This window comes from Candoia aspera, chromosome 16, assembly GCF_035149785.1.
Source record: "Candoia aspera isolate rCanAsp1 chromosome 16, rCanAsp1.hap2, whole genome shotgun sequence".
NCBI classification, from domain to species: Eukaryota; Metazoa; Chordata; class Lepidosauria; order Squamata; family Boidae; genus Candoia; species Candoia aspera.
In genome coordinates this window covers 5164676-5191163 of record NC_086168.1, presented here as the reverse complement: position 1 = coordinate 5191163, position 26488 = coordinate 5164676, and the positions used below count along the sequence as shown (strand labels likewise).

Genomic DNA, 26488 nt, shown 5'->3' with positions numbered 1-26488 from the left:
TTAATCTGAATTTAGCACGGATGATCCCTCAACCTCATTTGCCTGGAAGAAGAAAATGAGGGTAGAAATGATCGTAATCGATGACTGGTAAAAAATTGGGAAAGCAGTCAAACCATCGAGGTTGCCTGAATTCACATTCCTCAAGATTCAGTGCTTTATTTATAGATGAACGCATCCAGGATGTGCCAGGAGTCCCAAAGCCAGACTTCTGAGAATTTTGAAATCTAATTCTACAACCTTCCGCAACTGTGTTCCAGCAGTGGATTTTGTTTTTGTCTGACTCAACACTGATGGAAACCAAATTGTGATGGCCTGCCATTACAGAAATCTCTGTAACTTAGAACGTTTTAGGAATCATGATCTGGGGCGAATCGAGTCTTCTGTGTAACTCGTGAGCAGATTTCATACTGTGTTGTGCCCCGCTGCTTAATGATGATGATGTTGATGATGATGGTTTAGATCTGACAATGGCACAATTAGCCTGTGGATTTCACTGCCCCACAATGCAGCGATAGACAGAAGGTAAGAAAATATTTAAACTTGGTTTGGGTCCAACAGTGGCCTAGAGGACCGGAAGCTGCACAAAGGAACAGGCACAATTTCTGTGCTTTAATTGTAAGTTTCCAGTAACATCCATCTTGCTAGACTAGAATGACCAGGACTGGCCACAGGGGAAGTCTGCAGAGTTTCCTTGTCTTGAATCACTGGCTTGGATAAGGTTTTTTTTTTTTTTTGCTTCTTCATCTGTAAATTGGGAATGGCCTTCCAGAACTACCATGAGGCTAAAAGATGAGAATTATGAACAATAACTGGGCACATTTTACAACCTGATTTCAGTCCTGTATATGGTGCCCTCCAAATGTGTTGGGACTCCAATTCCCATGATTCCTCATGGCTGTTCAAGAATTCTGGGAAGTAGAGTTCTAGCTTCTTGGCAAATACCTGGTTAGAGAAATCCATGCTAGATTGATTGTAATTAAAATTGCAATTTGGTTAAATTCAGTTACTTAGCACAACCTTGTTTCTTTGACATGGAGGAGTTAATCACTGAATACAATTTCATTGTGACTTTCTAGAGGTTAAGGATAAAGTGCATTTTTCAAAGAAAGCTTATTAAAAACCAGCTTCCAGGACAAGGGCCATTATAATATTGTTTCCTGTTGTCCCACTTCCTTCAGTCTAATACAGAAGAATGACTTCATTCAATGAAAAATAAGGGCAGATTATACAATAACCACAATTTAATTTTTTAAAATGGTGTATCTGCTTGCATTAGTCCTCTTCCCTCCTCTTTCTTTTTCCTTTTATGCCATAATTTTCACATTGTAAGCCTGAGAGCCAGAGCTGCATTTTTACAATGTCTGTTATTACTACTAGTAGTACTTGATAAGTGGCTCTAGAACCATTTTTGGCCAAAGAGTGGGATAAATAATACTTTCAGTAAGATTTAAGAAACATTCAGACAGGACAGGGGTGGAGAGGTATTTAGCTTTCTAAATAGGAGCAGTCTGTTTGAACATGAAGAGTTTGGGATTAATATCTGTTGCTTTAAAATGTATATCCTGTAAATAACTTTTGTATGTTAGGCTTTGCATGAACCAAAGCAATTAGCTGTAAGAAACCAAAACAAGGCCAGCTGAGAAGCTGAGATTCCTTCCTTCCTCCCTCCCTCCCTCCCTCCCTCCCTTCCATCTCCTCCCTTCTGTCTCCTTCCTTCCTTCCTTCCCCCTCCCTCCCTCCCTTCCCATCTCCTCCCTCCCTCCCTTCCTCCCTTTTCATCTCCTTCTTTCTCATCTCCTTCCTCCCTCCCTTCCATCTCCTTCCTTCCTTCCTTCCTCCCTCCCTCCCTCTCTTCCCATCTCCTCCCTCTCCCTTCTCATCTCCTTCTTTCTCATCTCCTTCCTCCCTCCCTTCCATCTCCTCCCTTCCGTCTCCTTCCTTCCTTCCTTCCCCCCTCCCTCCCTCCCTCCCTCCCTTCTCATCTCCTTCCTCCTTCCCTTCCATCTCCTCCCTTCCATCTCCTTCCTTCCTTCCTTCCTTCCTTCCTTCCTTCCTTCCCCCCTCCCTCCCTTCCCATCTCCTCCCTCCCTCCCTCCCTCCCTTCTCATCTCCTTCCTTCCTTCCTTCCTTCCTTCCTTCCCCCTCCCCATTTCCTTCTTTCTCATCTCCTTCCTCCCTCCCTTCCTTCCATCTCCTTCCATCCTTCCATCTCCTTCCTTCCTTCCTTCCCTCCCTCCCTTCATCCAAAAAACAGTCCCAAGGTCACACAATTAATCTGACAACTGAATAGGATTTGGACTCAAGTTCCCTTAACCGCATTCTGATATTTTGATCGCTGTGTTTCACTGTCTCTGGATTTAAGCTTAAGAACATAGGAAAGGGCTTTACACTAATACTGTGGATTACAACGGTCAAGTGGACTTCAGGTTTCAAGCAACTTCTCCAACTTCCTGGAAATCTGGGAAAGCAGAACCTGTACCTTTTGTGTAGCCAACTAGGTACACAGATCACCTGGTCATTTTGACTTGCCAAGTCCTTTTTTTTCTGGCCCTCATTTTCAAGAAAGATGAGGAAGATGCTCCCCAAATCTCTGGATGCATCTGCCCCAGTTTCAGAGATCATCTTGATTTTTTTGGTCTGTGTAGCCAAGTAGAGAGAGTTTGACATACTGAGTTTTAACCTGAGAAGGAAGGGTCAAAAGCCATCCGGGTGAAAGAAGGACAAAGAGAGAGAAAGACAGAGACCTGGTTTTGTTAGCTACCTTGCTCTCTCTCGCTCCCAAGAAGACCGAGGTGGGAAGGAATCTGTCTGCCTTGGTTGTTACAAAGAATTCAGCATTGCCAGTGGGTGTCACTATAAGATAAGAAGCATTCTTGCAAAAGGGAGAAGTGAGGGAATGCATTTGGAAAGGGGCAAGTCTGCATGAGGAGATTTCAAGGAAGGCTTTCGGACAAAGCACGGAAGGGCCCAGCGTTGGGAAGCTCCTGACCTTGACGTTGCATTCATCCCACAGCCAAGTTGTGTTTGCGCACCTGCTGTGTTTGGCGAGTTGTTGCTTGGCGGCCAGGAGTCTGTCAGGCCAACCGAGTTTATGGTTTGGGGTATTTGCAAGCCCAGAAAACTGGGTTGATTTGCTAACCAGGTTTAGAGGGTCTTATGGAGGTAGGCTGGAAGCCTTATAAAGAATTGATGGCCTAACCCATCCATTGCTTAGTTTTTGGATTGTAAGCCAGAAGGGCTGAGGACCGATTTGCTGGTTTCCAGGGTGATATAAACTGTCCCAGCAGCTTGGCCAGCCCAAAGAATTCAGATGAACTCATTCCAGAAACATTTAACACCAAAATAAATGCATTGGGTGAAACATGAGTTTAATCACCAGGCAAAAAGACATTCTCCAGGCCTAAAATGGAAATGTGCCATTAAGCCTTCTTGGTTTATTTCATTTTATTTATTTCAGTGCTTCATCTGTTGCCCCTACTCTCTTTCCTCTGGCTATGCCCTAACAGGCCGTGGTATAAATGCCTTGTGCCAGGGGTCCGATCCTCACTGGGATTTCTGATTGGAAGACCTCAAGTGCCCGCTTGTATGAGGTGTGATCTGGGAAGGTTGAGAGGTGTGGATCAACCTACAGGAGATGAGAAAGAGAGAGAGATCAAATGATTTCTTGGGTCCAGAAAGATGAGAGATGCTACCTTTACTAGGGACATACTAGGTAGTCCTTGACTTACAACCACAATTGGGATTGGAACTTCCATCACTAAGCAAGGTGGTCTTTAAGTGAGTCACGCCTGATTTTATGACCTTTTTGGCTGTGGTTGTTAAGCAAATCACTGTGGTCATTAAGTGAACCATGTGGTTGTTAAGCGAATCTGGCTTTCCCCATTGACTTTGCTTGTTGGAAGCCGGCTGGGAAGGTCACAAACGGCGATTAAGTGACCCTGGGATGCTGCAGCCATTGTAAATATACATGCTGGTTGCCAAGTGCCTGAATTTTGATCACATGACTGCAGGGATGCTGTGACAGTTGTAAGTGTGAGGACGGGTCACGAGTCACTCTTCCCAGCACCGTCGTAACTTCAAACGGTCACTAAATGAATGGTCATAAGTCGAGGACCACCTGAGAGCAATAGATTTAGAGGTGTTTTGTATTCATGTCATCTTGAGAATTCCATCCTTCATGTTCTTTCAATGTCATTTTAAAAATCATACATGTATCTTCCACCAACTCACAACAGGTTAAACTAATATTTCTTCATGTGTCACTTATTTATTCTTCAGATCGAAAACTCACCCTCCAATCAAGGTATGAGAGTGCTATACAGTGCATTCTTTTAAACACCCTCCCTGCAAACATACATTGCCAGGCAAAAGAGAAAAATAAGCATCTGGATAAAAGTAGTATCAGGATAAATGATCAGCTGCGACAAAATGGATCAAGAAGAAATTTGAAAAGGGGAGAAAATTTGCCAAGCCCTGAAAATAACATGGTTGACACCAGGTGGACTGATTTGTGAGAAGAAAAAAAATTGAAAGATCAACATGGAAAAGACTTCAGATCTTGGTAGGGCCAATAATTAATTCTGGGGATGAAGGCAACCCTGTAGGGGAGGTTGGGCTGAGAAGGAGTGACAATCCATGGAAGAATATGGACTTGAACCTGGGCTTCTGCTGTCTTAGTCCAACCATTTAATGGCTACATCAAGCTCGCTTTCCAACCCACACCTTCTCACCTGATAGCCTGCAACCATCTGGGGTGTGAACACCACCAGTCTTCAACCTTCATGGAACTTTGACCAAGAAAATGCTTTGCAGGGCAGCAATGGACGTGAAGGATGAGAAGTCAGGGAGGATGGGGGTGGTCGTTGAAGAGAAGATAGGTTGTTCCCCATCTCTCTATCCTTCTGCAGCCCCCTTGGCTGCCCTTCCCTGTCTGAAAAAGCCCCCCTGGGAGGACCTCCATCCTGAGATCCTTCCTTGGGACTGAAGGGAAGGGTTGGAAGCCAGGGAGGCTGCAGATGGCTGGAGAGAGGATGGGGCAAAGAAAAGCAGGATGTTGACACATAGCCCTTGGTCCTGGGAAGATCTCAGGAGAAAGCTCTTCCTAGAGGTCTTGTTCAGACGAGGGCAGCCAGGGAGGGAGTGGAGGGATAGCAAGCTGCCCAAAGTCACTGTGTGTGAGTTGGGCGGCCACATAAATCTGTTTAATAAATAAATAAAATAGCAAATTGGGAAACAAACAGTCCTTCATCCATCTGCCTGCAGCCTGGTGAAGAGTATCATCACCATCACCATCATCTCAAATCAGTCCACTGCAGGATGAAGGCCTCTTCACTGAAGGTTATGGACCACAATCTATCTTGCTGCACCAATGTGGATTGGGAGATGGATGTTTTTCGACATCTCAGTCTAGGGCCCAAACTCATCCAGCTAGCTTCCATCCCTAAAGGAGGACTAGGACCTGGATCTCCACCTTCAGCACTACACCAATCTGGTTCTCACAGTGCTATGACTTATCAGAAAGAGTTAAGAATGCCTCCCTCCCTCTTCTTTCAATCCTGCTTTCTGCTCTTGAGATTTCAGCAATCTCAGAGGACTTCCAACCTTTGGGGATGGTTGATTAAGTCTTCTCTGCCTGGTCCACCTCGGACACCTCATCCGCCCTTCCCAAGGAGGCTTAATGAACCATTCAGATACCAAAAGGTAATTTCCTGATTGGCAGACAGAATCTCCAGCCGCAGAGATAATTGCGGACACGCAGGTATTAAGTCCTCAGATCTCATTAACGCAGATCAGTTGGCGTTTTCCGAATTGGACATCTAAATCCATAATTAGGCTCCTGTCTAAGTAGGCTTGTTTTATTGGTGGGGGGAGGGGAGGACAAAGTGGGGGCAGGATCTCCCTTGGCTCCTACTGAACCAAGCAGCCACAGTTAGTCATACATGAATGCTGTTTGCAGAGCAGAGATTCCCAAACTTTGCCAAGTAGGGGTGTGCTTGAGAGCATGGCCTTTGGACAGCAGCAAATGCCCCCTTCCTTTCTGATGTGGGGGGGGGGGAGCAGTACCACTAAGCATGCACAGAATGGATTGGAAAGGGACATTTGAGTCAACATGTTTGACGAAGCAACCAACGTATCAATCCCATTTACAGAACCCTTTTTCTGTAGAGGTTCGTAGAGAACCCTCCTTCATGGAATTTAGAAGATACTGATGGGAGTCCTGTTCTTCATCCCTGAATAGGAATTACTAGCATCAGTCTTGGAGAATATAGATCTATTGTTTTCGTTGTTTATATCAGAATGCATTGTAACCCCCCCCCTCCCAAATAAGAGCTGTGTCATTCATCATAAAGGCGGGATAGATAGATAGATAGATAGATAGATAGATAGATAGATAGATAGATAGATAGATGGATGGATGGATGGATGGATGGATGGATGGATGGATGGATAGATAGATAGATAGATAGATAGATAGATAGATAGATAGATAGATAGATAGATAGAAGGTGAATGTAGTTCAGTGAGATGGGCCAACCCAGCCTAAACTTGCCTTCCTGGTTTGGTGGGTCAAAAGGACCCATAAACATTGGCTTGTGTGAATCCATTGGTCATGAAGCCTCCTTGTTACCTCTGGGGTGGGGGCAGATGCCTAAAGACCAGTTGCACAAGAACAATAGTAGGGGAAGTTAATGCCTCTTATCTCCCGCTTGTGAATACCCCAGAGGCATCTGGTGGACCACAGGGAGAAGCAAACGTCTGGACCAAGGTGGGCCTTGGTGTGATCCTCTTCAGTTGGACTATGATTTCTAGAATTCCTTGGTGGCCAGGAATTCTGGGAACACCCTTGGAAGGCTGGGAAGACTCTTAGATACAACAAAACTTTTTTTTGGGGGGGGGGGATGATGTCACAGGTCTGAGCTTCTCAATTAGCTTCTCCCGCTTTTTTTAAGGATTCCTAACTGCAGTCCCCCGTCCGGCATCTCCGTTCAGCATTTTGCACAGCCCGGAGGGACGTTTAAACGAAGCTAAGCTTGGAATCCAGGGCCGAAACGAGTCTGTCCTGCGGCTCCTTTCAGTGGCTCTCCGGCAAGGTGCACCATTAGGCGTACAAGGTTCGGCCTCCTCACCGATTCTGATGTCTCTACAGGCCAACGCTGCTGCGCAGCCCATCACTGGCGACGCTTGGCAGAAAAATAACGAGAGATGCTAAATCTTTTATAAGGTCAACATGCAAGCAGCTGTCAGACAAGAAAAGAATTTAACGGAGAAGCTGCCCCTCCCAAGGAAAAAAAATATGGAGGGGAGGGCAAAAACTTCCATCGCTCATTAAGCCTACAGGCCCGGGCCTGGCCTGGCCAGGAGACGCCGGGGTATCTCCCTTTCGTGTCAGTAATTTGTGGTGGCAGGGAAGGGGGGTAAGACGATTCAGCGAGTGCCAAAGGGCCAGAGAGGTAGCTGGGGAATCATTAACGCACCAGGAACGGCCTCGGTGCCTAATTGGAACCGTTGGGCATTATCAACAGAGAATTTGCCTCCGCTCCCTGACAGCTATCAGGGCCCAAAATGATAGTCCACTTGTCAATGTAAAAGACCATTAAAAACAAACCGTTTTGATTTAATTGGAGGGCGTGCGCGAGGGGCCCAGGTGAGGCAGCTCATCAGCCGAGGCTTTTTCTTAATTTTCCACTTTTTTCCAATGATGGTTGCTTCCCCCTCCCTCCCCCTTTTTTTTGCTCTGTCTGTCTCCCCCCCTCTTTGCCAGACTTCACTTCAGACTCTCTTCCTTTCATAAACTGCCCTGTGAGTGAAAGATCAACTCTGACCTGTGTGGACAGCTGCTTCCAATAGGCTTGTCAACCAAGCCTGTGACGGATGAACAGGTAGTTTGGAAAACACACTCAACCACAGACATGGTTCTTTTTCCAGGAAAAAACAAGCAAGCACAGGCCATTGTGGCTGTCTTCCCACAACACAGAAGCACAACGGCACTGAAGTGTTCCCCAACAATATGCTCTGCGTCTTGGCCGGTTCCTAACTAAGCAAACTTCCCAACTTGACTGGATGTAGAAAAGATGATCCTTTATACACACCATGCACAAGCAAAGCAGATCACCAAGAAGAAAATCCAGATATGGAGGGGAGGGGGGAGTTAATTAAAGAGAGGGGAAAAAAGCCTAAATGAAAGAGAAATGAAAAAAAGAAAGAAAGAAAGAAAGAAAGAAAGAAAGAAAGAAAGAAAGAAAGGAACTTCAGCCCTTTCCTGCATGGTTTGACTTCGATCTGTTTATTTTTAGAAGTTGTTGTTTGTCTCAAGCTGCTCGTCTGTTCATTTTTAAAAGGAGGCTTGGAAGATAATGAAAAAGGTAGCTTTCCAAGCGCAAGGAGAGAGGGCAATGGCTCATGAGAAGCAGCGTTGATTAGAATCAAGATTTCGGTTAATTTCTGAGATTAAAGGCACTGGGTGTAAAACAGGGAAAGCGAATGAAATCTCCCTTTCCAATTTTCCAGGAGTAAAACTGGGATGGTTGTATACCAAACACAGAAAGGTAGAAGGATACCTAGGAATTAATTGGGCAGGGTGACAGTTCCCATCTTCCACCAATCGAGCCGGCCAGGGAACGAAGCAATTGAAAAAGCCCAAATCCAAATATCTTTCTGATGCCAATTTTCCTTTCTCCACCTTCAAAGCAACTCCATGCTGATGATCAAAACCATTCACACTCCCTCATCCCTCGCTTAGCTGTATTCTCTTACTTGATTTACACCCCAATTTTGGCTGTTGGGCTCCAGCTGAACTGCTGATGGGAATCTCATCGCAGAACAGACAAGGGAGGTAAGCAACATTGGCAACCGCCAAGACACCTTGTCTTCTCCATTAATACCCAACTCGATCAAACCCCCAACAACATTCTTGTAGAAGCCACAGTGATGTCATACGCATCATGACATCATTCCTCAAATGATGTGACATCATGCCCCCCTCTTGTCCTGCAGATTCCACGGAGCCATTCATTAGGTTGTTTTTAAAGGAGGAGATTCTCTTTTCTACATTTTTTTCCTCTCCCTCCCGCTCCCCCTTTTAGACTATGGCACCTCTATTCCTCGTCTCCTCTGAAAACTTTTGGTATTACATGTGCAGAATTAGTTGGCGATTCATTACTGACCAGAATGTGTGGTTGCACGCAAAGAGAGAGAAAAATAGAGGCAGTGTAAAGCTCAACCCTTTAATATTTAACGTTTCCTTGTTTTTAATGCTTTTAACCATTTGTTAGCTGCCCAGAGTCACTGGGGGTTGGGTGGCATATCAGTTTAATAAATTACGATTATTTAAAAAGCAGCAAGTGAACACACGATGACTGATTGTCTAACACAATGTTTCTCAACCTTAGCAACTTGAAGATATGTGGACTTCAGCTCCCAGAATTCCCCAGACAGCATGCTTGTTCATGCTGGCTGGGGAATTCTGGGAGTTGAAGCCCACGTATGCAACAGTTGCTAAGGTTGAGCAACACTTGTCTAGTGGGAAGGACGATGCCTGATCAGTTCAGTAAACATGCCAACTTTTTGAATGTGGCATTAGCAACCATGGCAAAAAATCATCTTGGAGGTATTGCATGGAACACTCCTTCTAAGGAACAGAGGGAAGTGCAAAACGTTTTCCTGAATGTATATTCAGGAATATTCAGTTTTGGTTGTTTGGAGGTGTTTGTTTTCTGTGTATGTTTTTTTTTTTACAGGAAAGATCAGGCGGTGAGCTCATATCTGTCATCGCTCCCCAAGTGGGTATCAAATTACGAAGCCCAGAACTGTCTTTCAAAATTTGATACAGTGGATTATTCCTGAATGACTCCCCCTGGATTTCTTTTTGTCCTTAGCTTTCTTTAAAAAAGAATCTGCCTGAGGATTTCTCTCTAGGAACATGAACAGTATTAAGGGAGAAATTTTCAACCATACCAGCTTTTAAGTCTGAGCTACCAAAATATTGGTTGTTGGTAGCTGTTATCACCTCTTGGTATCCCATCCCAAAATCTTTGCCTTCTTTGTTAAGAGTCACTAACCCGTTCTTTGTTTCTTTTCTTTCTATGCCAACCTTTACACTGAAATTTTTTCAAGGCTGGAAAATTTGTCTTTGCTTTACTCGGAGGCAAACCATGGTGGTAACAAATGTGTGACTGTCAAATTCAGATTATCTCAATTCCTTCTTTTTTTTGCAAAATCACACTTTCAAGTCCCCCCCACCCCGGGGGGGGCACCTGCATCACCCTATTCCCGTGCTATTTTGAGTTATATATTTTCTGGTTTTTTTAACCAAACCTTCACACATATCTTGGGCATGTCCTGCCCAATATAGACATCTTTGGGAATATTTACACAACCCTGATATGTATAAAACCAAGTGAATGAAAGAATGCCTTTCTAAACATTACCATCAGCAGAAGGAACAATTAAAGAGCAAAGTCTAATATTGGTTAGAAGCTGTTTGGAATGCACACATTTGCAACTGTTTTCATGGAGAAAATCTATCTATGTGGTTGCTAAGAGGCAACAATGACTCGATGGCACATAATCAATCAATCTATCAATGGCAATTATTTATATGTGTCTGGAGAACCAGTCTGGTGTAGTGGGTAAGGCATCAGGCTAGAAACCGGGAGACCGTAAATTCTAGTCCTGCCTTAGGCACAAAGCCAGCTGGGTGATCTTGGGCCAGTCGCTCTCTCTCAGCCCTGGGAAGGAGGCAATGGCCAACCACTTCCGAAAAACCTTGCCAAGAAAACTGCAGGGACTTGTCCAGGCAGTCGCCAGGAGTCAACATTGACTCAAAGGCACAAAAAGAAATAATCTGAAGACAGCAGAGAAGAGTCAAAATAGTAATTACAGAGAGAGAGAGATCAAACAGGAGTCCAAGCTACATTCAAAAAGAGTGGCATAATATTTGCAAGCACAATTCGATTGCCAGCATGGTGCAGTGCTCTGGCAATTATCCATTGGGTGGTATAAAGCTATTTGATTGCCCCCTAATTAATTAATTAATTGCAATAGGCCTGATGTTCTTAATGCCATGGAATCCCATCGATTTAAAGTGGCCTATGCCAGCCATACCCAACCTGGCTGGGTACAATGCTTGAAATCCAGCAAGTTAAGGCACCAGGCTAGAAACCGGGAGGCCGTGAGTTCTAGTCCCGCCTGAGGTACAAAGCAAGCTGGTGATCTTGGGCCAGCCACTTTCTCTCAGCCCTGGGAAGGAGGCAATGGCAAACCACTTCTGAAAAACCTTGCCAAGAAAACTGCAGGGACTTGTCCAGGCAGTCTCCAAAAATTGGACACGATCAAATGGATTTAAAAAAAAAACTTGTCTAGGAAGAGAATTCAAGGCATACTTGCCTACCAATACAAAGTCCTGATTTAAAATATTCACCCATCTAGTTCTTCCCGATGGTGGCTCCACAATGGAGCTTGCATCTTTAAACTACTTACGGAGGGATTGTTTTCCATTGCCAAAATTTAGGAATGACTGATGTTTAATAAGTGCAAGTGTTTCCTGCAAAAATGTTGGGTATCAGCAAAAAAATCCCCTGCAAGGACCATCTTCACATTTTAGCCACACTGTCAAGATCTGCCATCTTGTCTGATGGACCGGGAGGTGGGCTTTAAAGAAATAAATCAGCCCCATCACTAATGGAAGTCAGCAAAAGTGTTCGGGCAGGAGCAAGACTGATCGATTGATTTGAATTTAAGTTTAATTGGGGCAGAGGTGGTGGCTACTGGGCGGTCAGCCTTGGCATGGCCGTTCGGAACAAAACCTTTTGGGGTTCAGCTCTACCTTCTGAAAATGGGGCATGTGCCAAAGTTGCTCCTTCTTCATCGGCGGTTGGAATTTTCTCAACAAAGATGTCCGGGTTTCGTAGAACTTCCCCCGACGTTTCTGAAGCAAAACGAAACAAGACTTAGGGGGAGGAGGTCACAATGGAGAGTGTATCATGTATATCAATGCACCGGTGTTTGGTTGAGGGGACCACGCTTCACCAAAGAAACCAAGTTTGGTTGCTTGTTAATGGGCAGAAGAAGGTCCCTTAGGACCATTAGATCAGCTGGCGGGAAATGATGGGGAAGGCGTGACAATTGAGAAGAGCCTAGCACAGGAAGAAGAAAAGCAGCTGATTGGTCAGGGGCTTGAGCTGCCATCACCACCACCAATCAGCATGAGAGATCAATGAGCAGGAAGGAGGGCCGAACAACGGGAGGCCCGATTGGCTTCTAATCGCTAATTTATGTATGTGTCCGTATCTCTTATAAGGGGTTAGTTTAACCTCTGGTTTGCTAGTAAAACTGAATTACCGTGTCATGAAATGACGCATGTCTAAAAAGTGTGTCACCAACTGGAAAGCTCTGCCGCGTACCATTACATGTGGTGAGATGTCTTGGCCATCTGCTAAATGGCTTGCGTTCGCTATTGGAAGCTCCTACAAAGGACCTCGGTGACTGGTGGGTACCAACTTATCATATGTTCTACAGCCTTGATTGGGAAGGATATGGAAAATTGTTGAGACGTAGGCAGGAAGGCAGACATTTCCAAAGCTGATGTAATGGTATGTGGGAATGACCTTGCGGGATGAAGGGATGAGCTGCTGCCTAGGGAATGATCAGATAAGAGAGTGGGGAGCCCACAACTGCATAATGGGCAGAGAAAGAGGCTCAGGGGGGACCCTCCCTAAGTTATCAGGCTGGGGTAGCCTTACAATAAAGTAGAATTAGCTTACCTGGTCGTGTTTCCTGTCTGGTCTACCTGGGCAGGCTGACAGCTGGAAAGAAGCAGCTTAGGAGACTTAACTGGGGACAGGGCAAGTTGGTTCCCATGCTGAATGAGAATATGTGGAAACTAAGAAATCTTACCTCCAAAGCATGGCAGATGCTTACATCTGCTTGATGGTTTCTCATGATGATGAATGAGATCCCCCTTGAACAGGCTATTTGATCGTTTCTATTTATGCTACAGTTAGCATGCCACAGAATGCTGGGGTCACATAACATATGTGACAACCAGGTCATTTAAAGATCTAACTTTACTTTCAAGGGACATCTAACACGATGTAAGTCATAAATGAAGAATAAAGGAAATTAACTCCATTAACTTCAAAAGCAACTTCTCCTTACCACTGCAAAAGACCCGACAGATGTTTGCTGATCTTCTGCAGAAAGTGGTTCCATCAAAGGAGAGGTCAGACTATCTAGAACAGTGTTTCTCAACCTTGGCCACTTTAAGATGTGAGGACTTCAACTCCCAGAATTCCCCAGCCAGCCATGCTTGCTGGGAGTTGAAGTCCACACATGTGGACCAAGGTTGAGAAGCACTGTTCTAGATAGTCTGACCTCTCCTTTGATGGAACCACTTTCTGCAGAAGATCGGCAAACATCTCTTAAATCTTAAAATGGCTAAGGTCGAGAAACACTGATCTAGACTTGTCTCCTAACATTGAGTTAAACTGGCTCATTGATCCCAGTCCAGGAGTTGTCCAACGTGTGTCTACAAGAGTAGGGCCTTGAGGAGAGGACCAGCAAACCAAGATGCCCTGTAAAAGTCATCTAACCTTCTGCTTCTTCTCAGCCTTTTCAGCTCTGATGACAGCCCTCTGCTCAGCCATCCAAATCTCTTTGTACTTGTGCTGCAGCAGATCAAAGAGAGGAGTGGCAGGTCTGGGAAGATTTTAGAAGGGAAGAGAATTGTGATCAGTGACCATGATAAGAGCAACAATGACCTTACAGAAACAATACATCACACTAAGCCATGATTGAGTGGGCTTGATTTTGGAATCCAACCTCTGTTTTCCCTCCCTGCATCTTAATCAGAAAATCTTCTTGGCCACTGCCATGGACTTCAAAGAACTTTGAATCCATCAGCCAAGTCATTGTTCTTTCTCCTCCTCGCCTTTTTTCGGTTTTAATTTCATTTGACATACAGCCATTTCTACCGTTATCTCAAATGTTGCAGTTTGTCAATAACACTGAAAAGGGGCATTTGATATGGATCCAGTTGTTTGTTTACTTAGCTGGAAAACATGGGAACAGATTCCTCCTGATTTTTTGCCACCACAAACGAACACGCTTCTCCTTCCACAAGACTCTTACGCTACTGACTTGTTGTTGCTAAGCTTCAGATGTTCCCATGCCCCTCTGAGGGTTGTTGATTTCCAAACCCCAAGAGGCCACATCCAAAATGTGAACTATTCCACACGACCTGAGATGTCTTTTGCACCAGCGTCCCCCATTTTAGACTTCCTAGCAGTGTTCTTTACATTGAGAAAATCTACAACAACCCTGAAGATACTGACAATTTGCTCTCTACAACCATTCTTCATCCATCAAAGAAACCACAAGTTTTGTCAAGGGTAATAGACACCCTTTGACCACCATTGCTTGCTTCTAGGAGAAGCCCACCACCATTGTCCTCCTCTAGCAGAAGCTGACCACTGTCACTTGCTTCTAGGAGAAGACTGAAACCTTCACAACAACTGGAGTAGAACTTGTGTGCCCAACTTGTTGGACTATAAGGTTGTAAAGAAAAGTGCCCAACGATGGCATTAAAAGCAACCACCTTTTTCGTGGTGTTCAACTCTTCACTGTTGCTCAGCTGAAGAAGAGTTGTGGAGACCTCAAAAGCTTGCATGCCCCTTGGCAGAATAATGCTTGGCCTAATAAGGCATCTACTTGAATACAAATTCTGGAATTCCTCCTCCTCACCAGCCTTAAAAGACAAAAATGTCAGGGGCGCTGGCCAGTATTTGTTGTCTTCCTGCATGCGTGTCAACGGCTGCGCCTCTTCTCTTCTCCCACAGCTTATTTTGCTCCTGCCGTGACTTTTATTACTAATTATGTCTTGCCACATGCTTCAGAGAGGCTTAATCTCTGCTAGTGTTGGCTAATGATGTTACGAGCTTGATCAAGTGCTATACATCTCAAGAGGCTGTTCTAATAGAAAGGAACAGCTTTTTCATAAGTTGGGGGCTGGTGTGGATAAGGGGAGAGATGCCGTAGATCACACCATGGCTGAGGTCTGCCTCTTTTCCACGCACAGAAAATGCTTGGAGCCTGACCACGGTTCTGGCCCACCATGTGGTATGTCAATTTAGCCCACTGCAAAGAGTGGATTGGTAGCGGAAGGGAGTTTAGTTAAGAACGGCAAATTGATGGTCCTTAAGCACAGAGGCTGGTAGTCCTTAAAGGGGAAACAGAAGGTGCCTTTGGAATTTTGAGATCTTCTACAGGAGTCCTCAGAAAATGGCTAGAAGAAGATTATAGAAGAAGGTGTCGCTTATGCACATGATGGCTGCCAGGGTGCGCAAGCCTGTTCATGAGGTCCATTTATTCCTCGTTCCAGACTTGTGGACGTGCTTCCAAACAAGGCACCCATTTTTTAATGCATGAAAATAATAGGGAAATTAAAAACTCTGTCATACTAGGCATTGTTCCACCACCTACTGAGAATACCATTCTGGTGGGCTTAAGAGTAGTAAAAGATCTTCAGGGACTTCGATCTGAGATGCAATTCCAAAGAGATGGAAGGAACTGAGGACTTAGTCCGGTATGACGTATCTGGTGACAGCTGTATGTTGCTTCCTCATCCAACTTTCCTTCCCTGGATGAGTATTGGTCTGGGGGACTGTTGACAAAGAGCCACCAATTTAGATAGTTTTTTCTTTAAAGGGGACCGAATCCCAGCAGATGGCAGCATTTAGCCTACTGTGGGTGATCTTCAAGAAGTTAACTGAGTTGGATGGGAGACCAAGAAATTTCAGGAATGTAGTCTGGATTGGAAAGTTGAAAAAAAAAGGGTCCTGGAAAAAGGCAATGGCGAACCACTTCTATTATGTTTTTTAGAAAACCCAACATGGTCATGGATCTGGAGTCACCAGAGGTAGAGCTTAAGTCCAGGAAGACTTTAAAAGGAGAGTAGATAATTTGATATTAATTCTTAAATCCTGATTGATGTTTGTTAACTCCTAAATGATTAGTAGCACCTCTGAAATATCAGCTGTTGGGCAGCATTGGTGGAAGAGGGTGGCCTTCGTCTGTCCAGGTTTGTGAGCTTCACAGAAGAATCTGGCCAACCATGGTGGACATTGTAGGAAGACAGTCATGCTAGTCTATGGTAGTCCAGTAGCACCTTTAGCTACTCTATGCATTTGATGAAGTAAGTTGTAGCTCAGTCAACCAGTGTGGGACACAGAATGCCAGATGACCAAGACAGTATCTCCTTGGGTTCTTCTGTTCTGGGTTGTGTTCCAGATCCTAGCCAAATCTGCTCTATTTGCAGATTCCAGACCTTCATCCAATCATGGTCTATGCCTTGGTGTTATGTTTCAGACCTTCTGGATGCCTGGCTGTCTGTCTACCTCCCTACCATCCATTCTGTCATCTACCCATCATCTATCATCCATCCATCCATCCATCCATCTGTTGTATCTCTCTCTCTCTCTAATCTTATTCTGTCTGTCTGTCTGTCTTGTTTGGGAGATGTTTGGAAGGGAAGGAATGCTTGCAGTGCTACTACTCATTAGATGCTCTAAAATGTATTTATGCATGCTTTCAAAACTATTCCCTTTCACCAGCCATCTATTCCTCCCTCCTTTTGTATTTTTAATAAACTCCTCTGCTAAATTATTTTCAAGAGCTAGGAAGTACTTAACTGGGGAAGATACGTCCCTATTCCACCTGGTTATAGCAAAGACATTGAGCTGATCTTTCTGGAAACCTACCTGCTATTTTTTTTTAATGAGCTCCCTTTTGCTGCCAAATAAGTTGTTTAAAAAAATGTAATGAACTATTAACAGTATTTTAAAATCAAAATTGCAGAAGCTTGAAATGAATGACAAACTCTCCCTTATTTTTTTTGTAGATATGAGGAAGCCAGTTCCTCTCTTTTTCTCTCTCCCCTCCCCCTTTCTCTCTAAAAATGGAATCAGAGATGAAAAGAAACAATCATTATAATTTGCAAATAGAAGTCTGACACTTTTTGGGGGTGTACACATGTAAAATCCTGACAGGTGTGATTCGCTTTTTTGGCGAAATAGTTCTCTACTGGGATTAGAACAGAGTTTTCCACTGACGGTCCATCACATCCTCACAGCTCATTAAAACTTTTTCAATTTTAATTTTATTTTCTTGAATGGAAGGTGAAATTTCCCAGGGAACATCAGAACCTTCTAAGGGGATTTCAGAACACGGTGGTTGAAAGGTGTTTCAAGGGGAAAGCCTTGGGTGTGACAAACTGGATTTTAGTTACACCTTCCAATTCACAGTTGGGCAAAATAATTGGTCATCAGTGGGTACTAATTTGGAAGAGTAGCCAGAGGCTGTTTTTAAAAAAATCCCTGGAAAATCAGTGACAGCAGAGGAAGTGTTCAACTCCAGAGGAGGGTTTGCCTCTTCCTATGTTGACGCTGCTTTCACAAGAGACAGCAGTTTTGTTAAAATTAAAATCTATGCATGAGGACCAACTGATGAGCGAGGTGGGCTTGGAACAACGGTAGCATCGCAGTCCTCTGGAGCAGCATGTCAATTTCCTCTGAAAACTTTTGCAGCTGCAAAACTTACAAAACACATCTTTTCAGACCCGACAGTTCAGACCCAGCGCAGAAATAACTGAGCAGATGAATCCCAGCGAAGAGGAATCAAGAGCTGGCAGCGATGGGAAATCAAGTGTGGCCAGAGTGGACTTGGAGGACAGATCTCAGCAAACAGGAGTGGGGAAGAAGTGGGTGATTCTGGGTCTTAGAGCAAAGTAGTTGCTTAGGAACTTAATTCAGGAACAAACCCAGACTGTAACGCAGGGGCTCTTAAACAGTTTAGCCCAATGACCCCCCTTTCCTGGTCTTGAAACATTTCATGACCCCCACAAAAAATCCCAGACTCTTGCTGTTTTGCACAAGCATCTCATCAGAGGCAGTCCCAAACTGGATCCTTGACTCACAAACCAATTGCTCTGTACCCCCAGGACATGCCCAAACTACCCCCTTGAGCTATGTTTCTCAACCTTGGCAATTTGCAGATGTGTGGACTTCAACTCCCAGAAATCCCCACCCAGCATGGCTGGGGGATTCTGGGAGTTGAAGTCCACACATCTGCAAGTTGCCAAGGTTGAGAAACACTGCCCTTGGGGGGGGGGGGCGTCACAGAGCAGTCCAGCACCAAGGACAGTTCCCCCCCCAACTCCCTGTGAGGTGGGATACGTTTTCAGTTTCTCTCTTCCTCACTTCCTGATGCTCAATTTCTTTCATCTTGCTTCTGAATTTGCACTGCTGGAGCAGGGGTGTCCCACAGGGTGTGGTCAAAGAAGTCAAGATGGTAGCCGCAACGATTCAATCAAAGCCCCGTCTCTTCTTTACGTACATCGCGTGTAAGTTTCCTCCATACGATGTTAATTTTGTCTGATCTGTTTCGTCTCTGAGCATTCTGGCCCAAGTGATATTTTCAGTCTTTAGACCCCACCTCTATTCCAAGTGGTTCAAAATAACAGACATGGTTCTTTCTCCTGATATCTGTGATTCTCAGAACTACCTTGTGAGGCAGGAAAGACTGAGAAGATACTTGGCATTAAGTCAGAGATATATGTCTAAACCGGGATTTAGGCTGTCCAGTCCCTATCTGATATTTCCAAGACAAGGATGGATATCACCGATCTCCCAAGAGATCACCATGGGGCAGAGTCTTTATGGCTTTCTAAACTTCGTTTGATCTTCAAACAGATTTAAACTTTATGGCCTTCTAAACTTTGTTTGATCTTTAAACAGAGTCCCCTCCAAAAACACACACACTTCCAAAAAACCCACCCCATAACTTCTGATCACCTACTTACATCACACAATTACCCTACACTTCATAAGGTAAAGGTAAAGGTTTCCCTTGACATTAAGTCCAGTTGTGTCCGACTCTAGGGGGCGGTGCTCATCTCCGTTTCAAAGCTGAAGAGCCGGCGTTTGTCCGTAGACACTTCCTCCGTGGTCATGTGGCCGGCATGACTACACGGAACGCCGTTACCTGCCCGCCGAAGCAGTACCTATTGATCTACTCACATTTGCATGTTTTTGAACTGCTAGGTTGGCAGGAGCTGGGACTAGCAACGGGAGCTCACCCTGTCAGGCGGATTCGAACCGCCGACCTTCCGATCGGCAAGCTCAGCAGCTCAGCGGTTTAACGCGCAGCGCCACCGCGTCCCTCTACACTTCATAGATATGCCAGAAACAGCACCAGAAGTTTAGATCCAGAAGATCAAGGGCTTTCTGTGGGTGTTTCAGAATATGTGACAAGGCCTGTGTGGGCGGTCAAAGGAGGACATGGGTGAACATTCAACCACTACACCACACTGTTTCTTTGTTAAGTACTGCAATGGGAAGACCCCAGTAAAAGCCTTCTTCAGGTTGAACTCAATAGCAGATGCTTTCTTGGACTATCCATCATAATTCCTAAGCAACCATATGTAGTTTACCATCGCCTTCTTCCAGATTATTTTTTCCACTTCCCAGTCTTGCCTATGATCATGGAGTTCCCAGTGGTCTCCTATCCAAGCCCTAACCAGGGATGGCCCTGGTTAGCTGCTTGAGATCAGCCAAAGCCAGCTAGGCTCTGTTGCCACCTTGCACGACAATCCAGTGACCAAGTAATGCCCTCTTATCCTCACTTCTGCATCTTAGTTCCAAAATGCAAGGGATCCGTAAGAGGTTTTCACCAACCATCCCTCTGGAGGGGGTAATGTAAAATCTTTCCATCTCTGCACATATAACACTCTCAATGCATTAATCATATATTGAAACAATCTTCCATGGCTTTTTTCCAACTATCCATTAGTCCCAAGAGGAAAAGTAAACATTAAAGAATGCATAAAAAAAAAGAACTTGTGATTTATGGCTTTGATGATCAGATTATAGACAGATTATAGAAAGAATTATGATGTAACTTAAGAGAGAGAGGTTAAAATGTCACTATACTTATAACCGCCGTAAAGATCGGAAGCCACTTCTTTCTATCTTTTTTCTTCCTTTTCTATTCTTTGTCTTTTTAATTTTTCTTGCACTCCTCCCTCCCTCCCTCCCTCCCTATTAGTTTTTATCTTCTTTTTTAAAAGTTTCAGTAAAAATCACGTATAAGGAAAAACAAAATGCAAGGGATCAAAAGATGCTGAGAAACTTCCCATTATAGATTTGGTCTGTTTTTTGCTGGGCAGCAAGGAGAGCGTTGCCTACGGGCCGAGGCTGGGGCAGCCAGAGACTGGGCCAAAGCATCCTTCAGTCCTTCTCTCCTCTGTAGCTATAATTGTTCCCCTTTGGATAACGGACCTGTCTTATTTAACAAGGACGGTGCTGAACGCAGGATGGACAAGATACCGAAGCACTTATTTACCCCCCAAAGCCCCTCGTTCTCACCCTTAATTAGGAAAGAGGGCCACTGGGCCTTGTTTTCTTTTTAAATTGTTGGTGGCCTGGTCAACGTTAAAAAAATGAAATAAAAGAGGAATAGCAGAAGAGGAAAGCAGGCCATAGTTCTAATGCCCAGGTATTAATGACCGTTTGCAATGGCTTTGTTGTTGCTATTATTATTATTATTGCTGCTGTTGTTGTTATTATTATAATATCAGCCCCACAAGGCAGCCTTTAGCCCCGGCAGAAGAAAGAGTGAGTGAGGAGGGTAAACTGGGTATAAACGACCCATCCTTTTCTCCCGACACCTCCCAAGCAGGACGCCATGTTAGAAGCCTCACCCTGTTTCACAGATCACCATCGGAATTGGCCCAGGCTGTAAAACCGTGTGGAGAAAGCCAGTGTTTCAAAAATGAGGGGCATTCGTTCTCATTTTCCCTTTCAAAGATGGAGACAGGGAGACCCACAACTCCTGGGACTTTGGCAGGTAGGAATGCAAGCAAAACTCAGCAGCAAACCTGGGGTATATGTGGTGTTTGTGTTGGCGAGCATGGAGGGGAGAGTTAAATTTTTAATAGTGGCCGTCTCGCTTGGCCAGAGATATAAGGACGGTGGAATGTTATTACGCTAGTTGGGTGATTCTACAGATGGCCCTCATTTCCATTAGCTTGAACACGCTTCCTTATGCAATTGAGAGTGATAATATAAATGATTTCACCACGGGCAGCCCCCGTCTCCTGTCGAGAGCAGATCTGTTATTTGGCTGGGAGGATTCACATGTGTGGATACCATTGAAAGAATAAATTCTGCAGTTAAACAGCTTAAAAAGATGTATCAGGGATTCATCACTGCCATCTTAAGCTGATGCATCTTTTGGGTGCATCAGGCTAACATCAATTTTACAGAGTTGAATGAGGGGCAGGGAGGGAAGGTAATGAATCTTAGAGATGTGTGAATGGGCCAAAATCGTACTTGAGTTTAAGATCTGGTTTAGATTTCTAAACAGAATTGTCTAAATGGATCCAATTGATGCAGAAAGTCCATTCCCTTCAGAACAAGAAAAGTCGACTGAAGGCCTGGAGAGGATCCATCTGATTTGATGTTCTAAATGAGTTCAGTCATCAGATTTGGAGAATCCATCTGATTTGGAGATTCAATCCAGTCTTATTTGAAGCATAAAGTGGTCTTTTGTGCTGACCTACAGCATTTGATGTAAGATGACCCAAGAAGTCTGGGGATAGGATTTGGTTATGTAGATCACCCTGATGGGTATGGAGCTAAGCAAAGAAATGACCAGGCATCAGTCCTTTGCTAGTGGCAGGAAAAACTCAGACAAGACTGAAAGAATGCCAAGAATGTAGACATGGCAACTCTTTTCAATGGATGGGAATGAAACAAGGAAGAGAAGACTTTTCTTCATAGGGAGTGGTGCTATAAAAGAGTTTTGAAGGATGACAGGGAATATTTTTTGTACCCCCCCCCTCTGTCCTCTGCGAGGCTGTCAATGGTCTGATATGGCAGTTGTCCTGGCATTGACCTGCATTTTTCAAGTAACACCTGGAAGAGGGGTGGCTTAGACAAGCTAGCTCTTCCTATCTACTCTTGTGAGAAGTGAGATGACAAACATTTTGCTCCAGCCCCAATGAGATAATTAGATTCCTCTGTTGTTGTAGCAGGCACCCAGTCGCTGCCAGATGCTTAATCCTCATTAATATCTAACCTTTTTTGCTGATGCCTACACCAAGCACCTCTGCAGGTCGAGGGGGCAAAAGAAATTGTAGGGCTGTAAAACATGCCCTACGGAAGCCACCTCTGGGGAAGGCTGGACAGACCCCCTGGCTCAGTGAGGACAAATCCTTAATAAACTTTACGGTGTCTCTCTTGGTGTTCTGATTCTTTGGTATCTGTCCTGCAGCTCCTAAATCAAGCGTCGATGCACAAATTAGTGGCGACAGCAGTTGTATCCTGTATTGAGGGACGAAATAATTCCTTGTTGAATTGACCATCCTTGTATCTGGGGGGAACTTGACACCAATCCTATTTTCTGGCTGGGAGCTTCAGGAGAAGTCCAGGCAGGAACCATCTGGGGAAAAAAAGACCCCTAGGAATGGAGCTGTGCTCCAAGAAGGTCTTTGGGTCTTATGTTCTCCCATCCATGAGTCCAGAGATACATCCCTTGGCATCTGCGAGCTTCCTTGCTCACCGGACCTCCTCTTTCTCCTCCTCCTGTCTCTGTTCTTCTTCCCTCTTCCTCTTCTTCCTCCTCCTGCAGATTATTTTACTGGGAATTTAAAACAAGCCAAGGAGGAGCCAACTACAAAGCAAAGCCTGCATTTTCTAGCACAGGGTTGGGAAAACCATGCCCTGAGACCCACACAACACCCCCCAGAACCGTTTTTGTCACTCCTCAAGGGCTAACAGCCAAAATAGGCAGCCTTGGTGACTTCTGGTGAAGCAATTTGTCAGGTCTTGACAAGAAAAGAAAACATAATCCCCCTGTGGGGCAGCTGGGTCTGGGTCTAGAACAAACCACGATGGCGCCAGAACAATAACATGTGTCCCATGACTCAATGGTGTAAATCGCATCATCAGGTCTGATGCAAAGGCTGTAAGTTGCGCAATTGTGCCTTTGCGCTCCCTGCTTGGGGAGGTGGGGTTGGTAAGAGCAGGAAGAGGCGTGCTCCTTCTTCAAGAGGAAAAGAGGGGCTGGAGTGTGTGTGTGCGCGCTCGTGTGTGTGAGCGTGCGCAGGCAACTTCAGTTTAAAGCAAATGAATCCAAGCCAAGCACTAAACAGGGACGCTGTACATCCCATATACGCCTGGCAGGTGCTTTATGAGCACATGGCAGCCTGTTTGCAGACACGGGCAGCTGGAAGAAAGGGCCTCATGCTGCAAATTCTGGTTTGCACGAGGCAGCCCTTGTAAAGATCAGAAGCTGGAGTGCAGCGCTGAGCAACCTTATCGGAGGGAGCCCCATGGGAGCCCCGGAAAAGCTACCTCTTCCTCGTTAGCGCTGACCTTGGCATGAGCCATTGGCTGCTGATGAATAGGCTACGATCCTCAATCAGACTCCTGGGAACCGCCATATTATCTGTTATCGCCCCATCTGTGCCTCCCTCGCCCCTCCCGGTGCCAATCCCTACCCATAAATCTCTGTCCAAAACTTAAGAGGAAAAGAAGGGGGGGGGGGAAAGGATGTGAAAAATGTCCTTTTTACGAGTCCTGACGACAAAAGCCAGCCGTGTAGGGAACAAAATAGGAAGGAAAGCAAAGGGGGCTGCAGGTTGGGGTTGAGGGAGACACCAAGGCAGGGGTGAATGGAGCAAAATGCATACAATCAGAGCTGGCCCAAAACACTGTCTCAGAATAACCTGGTTATTCCAAGGCAAACAGCTTTGCCACATTTGGGGCACGTTAACTGCAAGCAGGCACAGCAAAAATCTTGCAGATGGACGATGGATGGAGACATCCAGACACTGGAGCCTTGTCTGGGCTTCTAAAATGCCCTTGATGAGCAAAGAAAGGCGTTTCCTCTCTCCTAAAGAAAAAGAGGATCTCTTGGGGGGGAGTGGCTCTGAATGCACACCGCTTTCCTCTCTGCAGAGACTAGATGTTAGTGGGGCTTAGATCCCAGTGAACACAGATCACAGAGGGACAAATGATGTGCCAGAATGGATGGGAGCTGTCCAAGGAACAGAATGTTGCAGAATAAGGGCGTGCAAACGTTTTCAGGCCTTGGGGTGGCTTCCCGGGGCGGGAGGGAGGCATGCTAGAAAGGGAGTGGAGCCAGGAAAAAGAAGTGGGTGGGGCCAGGAAAAAGGGCAGCACAGTGCAGTGGTTAATGTGTTGGGCTCAGAATAGGAACGCTGACCTGTAAGTCCAACGTCACCTATAGAAGCCAACTGAAAGATGCAGGGCCAGTCCCTTCCTCTCTGCCTAACCTACCCCACAAGGCTGTTGTTCTGGCCATCAAACGAAGGGCGACCTTCAATAACCAACTGACGTTCATCAGTATATGGAATAACTGACATTGATTCCATAGGCAATCAGTGTCATCCCCTTGACGCAAAACGACAACGGGGCGAACCATCGTTGACGCCTCCCCGCACGATCCATGGCCAGTAAAAATTAGCCAGCCGACAGGACGCCTCTCCAAGATAGCCATTTCCCCTTTCTGTCACCTTAGGAAAATAGGGGGGTGGGGACAACTTTTTGAAAGCCAACCCCTCTTTACAGGATTTTGTTGGCAGGAGTTATTTCAGTCTGAAGTGGTGAAGAGGGAGATACACGGTAGAAAGTAAGAGGGAAGTTAGCTGAGATTTATAGCAGCCCCTCCATCGTTTGGGGACCAGCCCCTAAATTTACCAATCCAGAGGAATGGGTTAAACCCCACCCCTCCCTCCTCCTCCTCGTTTTCTTTTTAAACCCAAAGTGGCTGTAATGATCCAATAATTGGGTGTGATCTACACCGTGTTTTTAAAGTGGGGGAATAAATACAGTTGGCCGGCCGGCCTAAAAGGAAGCGATTAAAGAAGATTGGAGATGGATTGTAATAACTGGAAATGAATAGCTCATCTCTCCCAGCTGTTGGGCAAAATCCTGGCAATTTCTCTGGGTTGGGATGGATGTCCCTTGTTATTTATTAATGTGAAAACAGGGGCAGGGGGGGCGGATATGAGGCCATGCCAGGATTTCTCCCGGGCAGCCACTTAACCTCCGTTTATGAAGAAATAAAGCAAAATTGATGCAGATTCCGCCCGGTGTGGTGGGAGGGGGAATTATTTTTTGCAGCTTAAAAGCTCTTTGTTTGCCATTTAACGGACAATCCTTGTCATACCCATGATGGCTAGTTCTAATCAAGATAAAGCTTTATGGCCGGGGCTTTTGCTGCTAACAGCAACCAAACGCTGCATTTTCATATGGCTGCAATTAATGTTAGTGCCTGTGATGAAAATTGTCATTAAATACCATTTTAAAATCCATTCCATTTGCATATGCAAATCTGCCCCATTTGCTAGCGGGCACAAGGCAGGCTGCTGTTCATCACAACCTCCCCACGCAAATAATTCTTCCCTCCTCCCTTTTGTTATTTTTCTTAAAATAAAATCTTTAGTAGCAATTAGCTTTTTAAAATGAAATCTATAACCTAACGCTCTAATCTGGAGCAGGGCATAGAAGGAACAAGGAATTTTACAAGGTGGAAGAGAGCAGTGTTTCAGAATGTCTGCTTGGTAAAACAACCAATGTAAAAATATGTACAAGTAGTCCTCGCTGAACGACCACAATTGGGACTGGAATAGTGGTCATTAAGTGAATCCAACCCATCTTATGACATTTTTTGCGGCAGTTGTTAAGTGAAGCACCCCAGGTGTTAAGGGAACATGGTTGTTAAGCGAATCATGTGGTTCCCCATTGATTTTGCTTGCCAGAAGCTGGCCAGGAAGGTAAAAAATGGCTATCGCATGATCATGGGATGCCACGAGTCACAAATGTGAACCGGTTGCCAAGTGCCCAAATTGTGATCATTTGACCGTGGGGATGCTGCAAGAGTCTTAAGTGTGAGGACCCGTTGTAAGTTGGTTTTTTCAGCACCGTAAGCCCAAACCATCACTAAATGAATGGACGTTAAGCGAGGACTACCGGTAGCCCACATCCAGCTCATTATCACCATCATCACCATCATGGCTACAGGTGACTTTTAAGCTTACATGGGAGTAGGGGAGAAACCTATGCAAGTGCATCCAAGAAGTCCTCAGGAACGGAGAATGATTTGTGGTTTTACTGGGTATGTGTTCACCATCTTCTACTCTAGAAGAGGTTATCATCCATTCTGGAGATAAAAAATGGTGGGAAAATACTGTATATATAAGGTGGTCCTGCCTCGTGCCATTTTTATGCTTTCCTTCTGGACCCCCAGGAAACGTGGGGCTCCACCCCGACCTGAACGCACACGCGCCAGATGTTCCCTGGGTCTCCCAGGGAGTGCAGTGTCATGGGAAGACGGGGGAAGGTTCCATAAATGAAGACCCCTGCAAACGAATGATTCGATTCAGCCCTCCAGCCCAACCCCCTTGGTG

The 26488-nt window shown here is 45.2% G+C and overlaps 1 protein-coding gene across 1 annotated transcript in view; it reads right to left on the bottom strand.

The window, feature by feature from the left end:
- Positions 1-3491: 3491 nt before the first annotated feature.
- The window catches only part of CFAP77 (cilia and flagella associated protein 77), a 59771-nt gene continuing 36774 nt past the window's right edge, over positions 3492-26488 (bottom strand). Inside the window, exons 4-6 of the mRNA XM_063316444.1 lie at positions 13590-13695; positions 11825-11926; positions 3492-3625 (exon numbers count right to left, since the gene is read on the bottom strand). Coding sequence (XP_063172514.1) covers positions 3500-3625; positions 11825-11926; positions 13590-13695 — 334 coding nt within the window. The 3' untranslated portion in view covers positions 3492-3499. The remainder of the gene's footprint in view (positions 3626-11824; positions 11927-13589; positions 13696-26488) is intronic.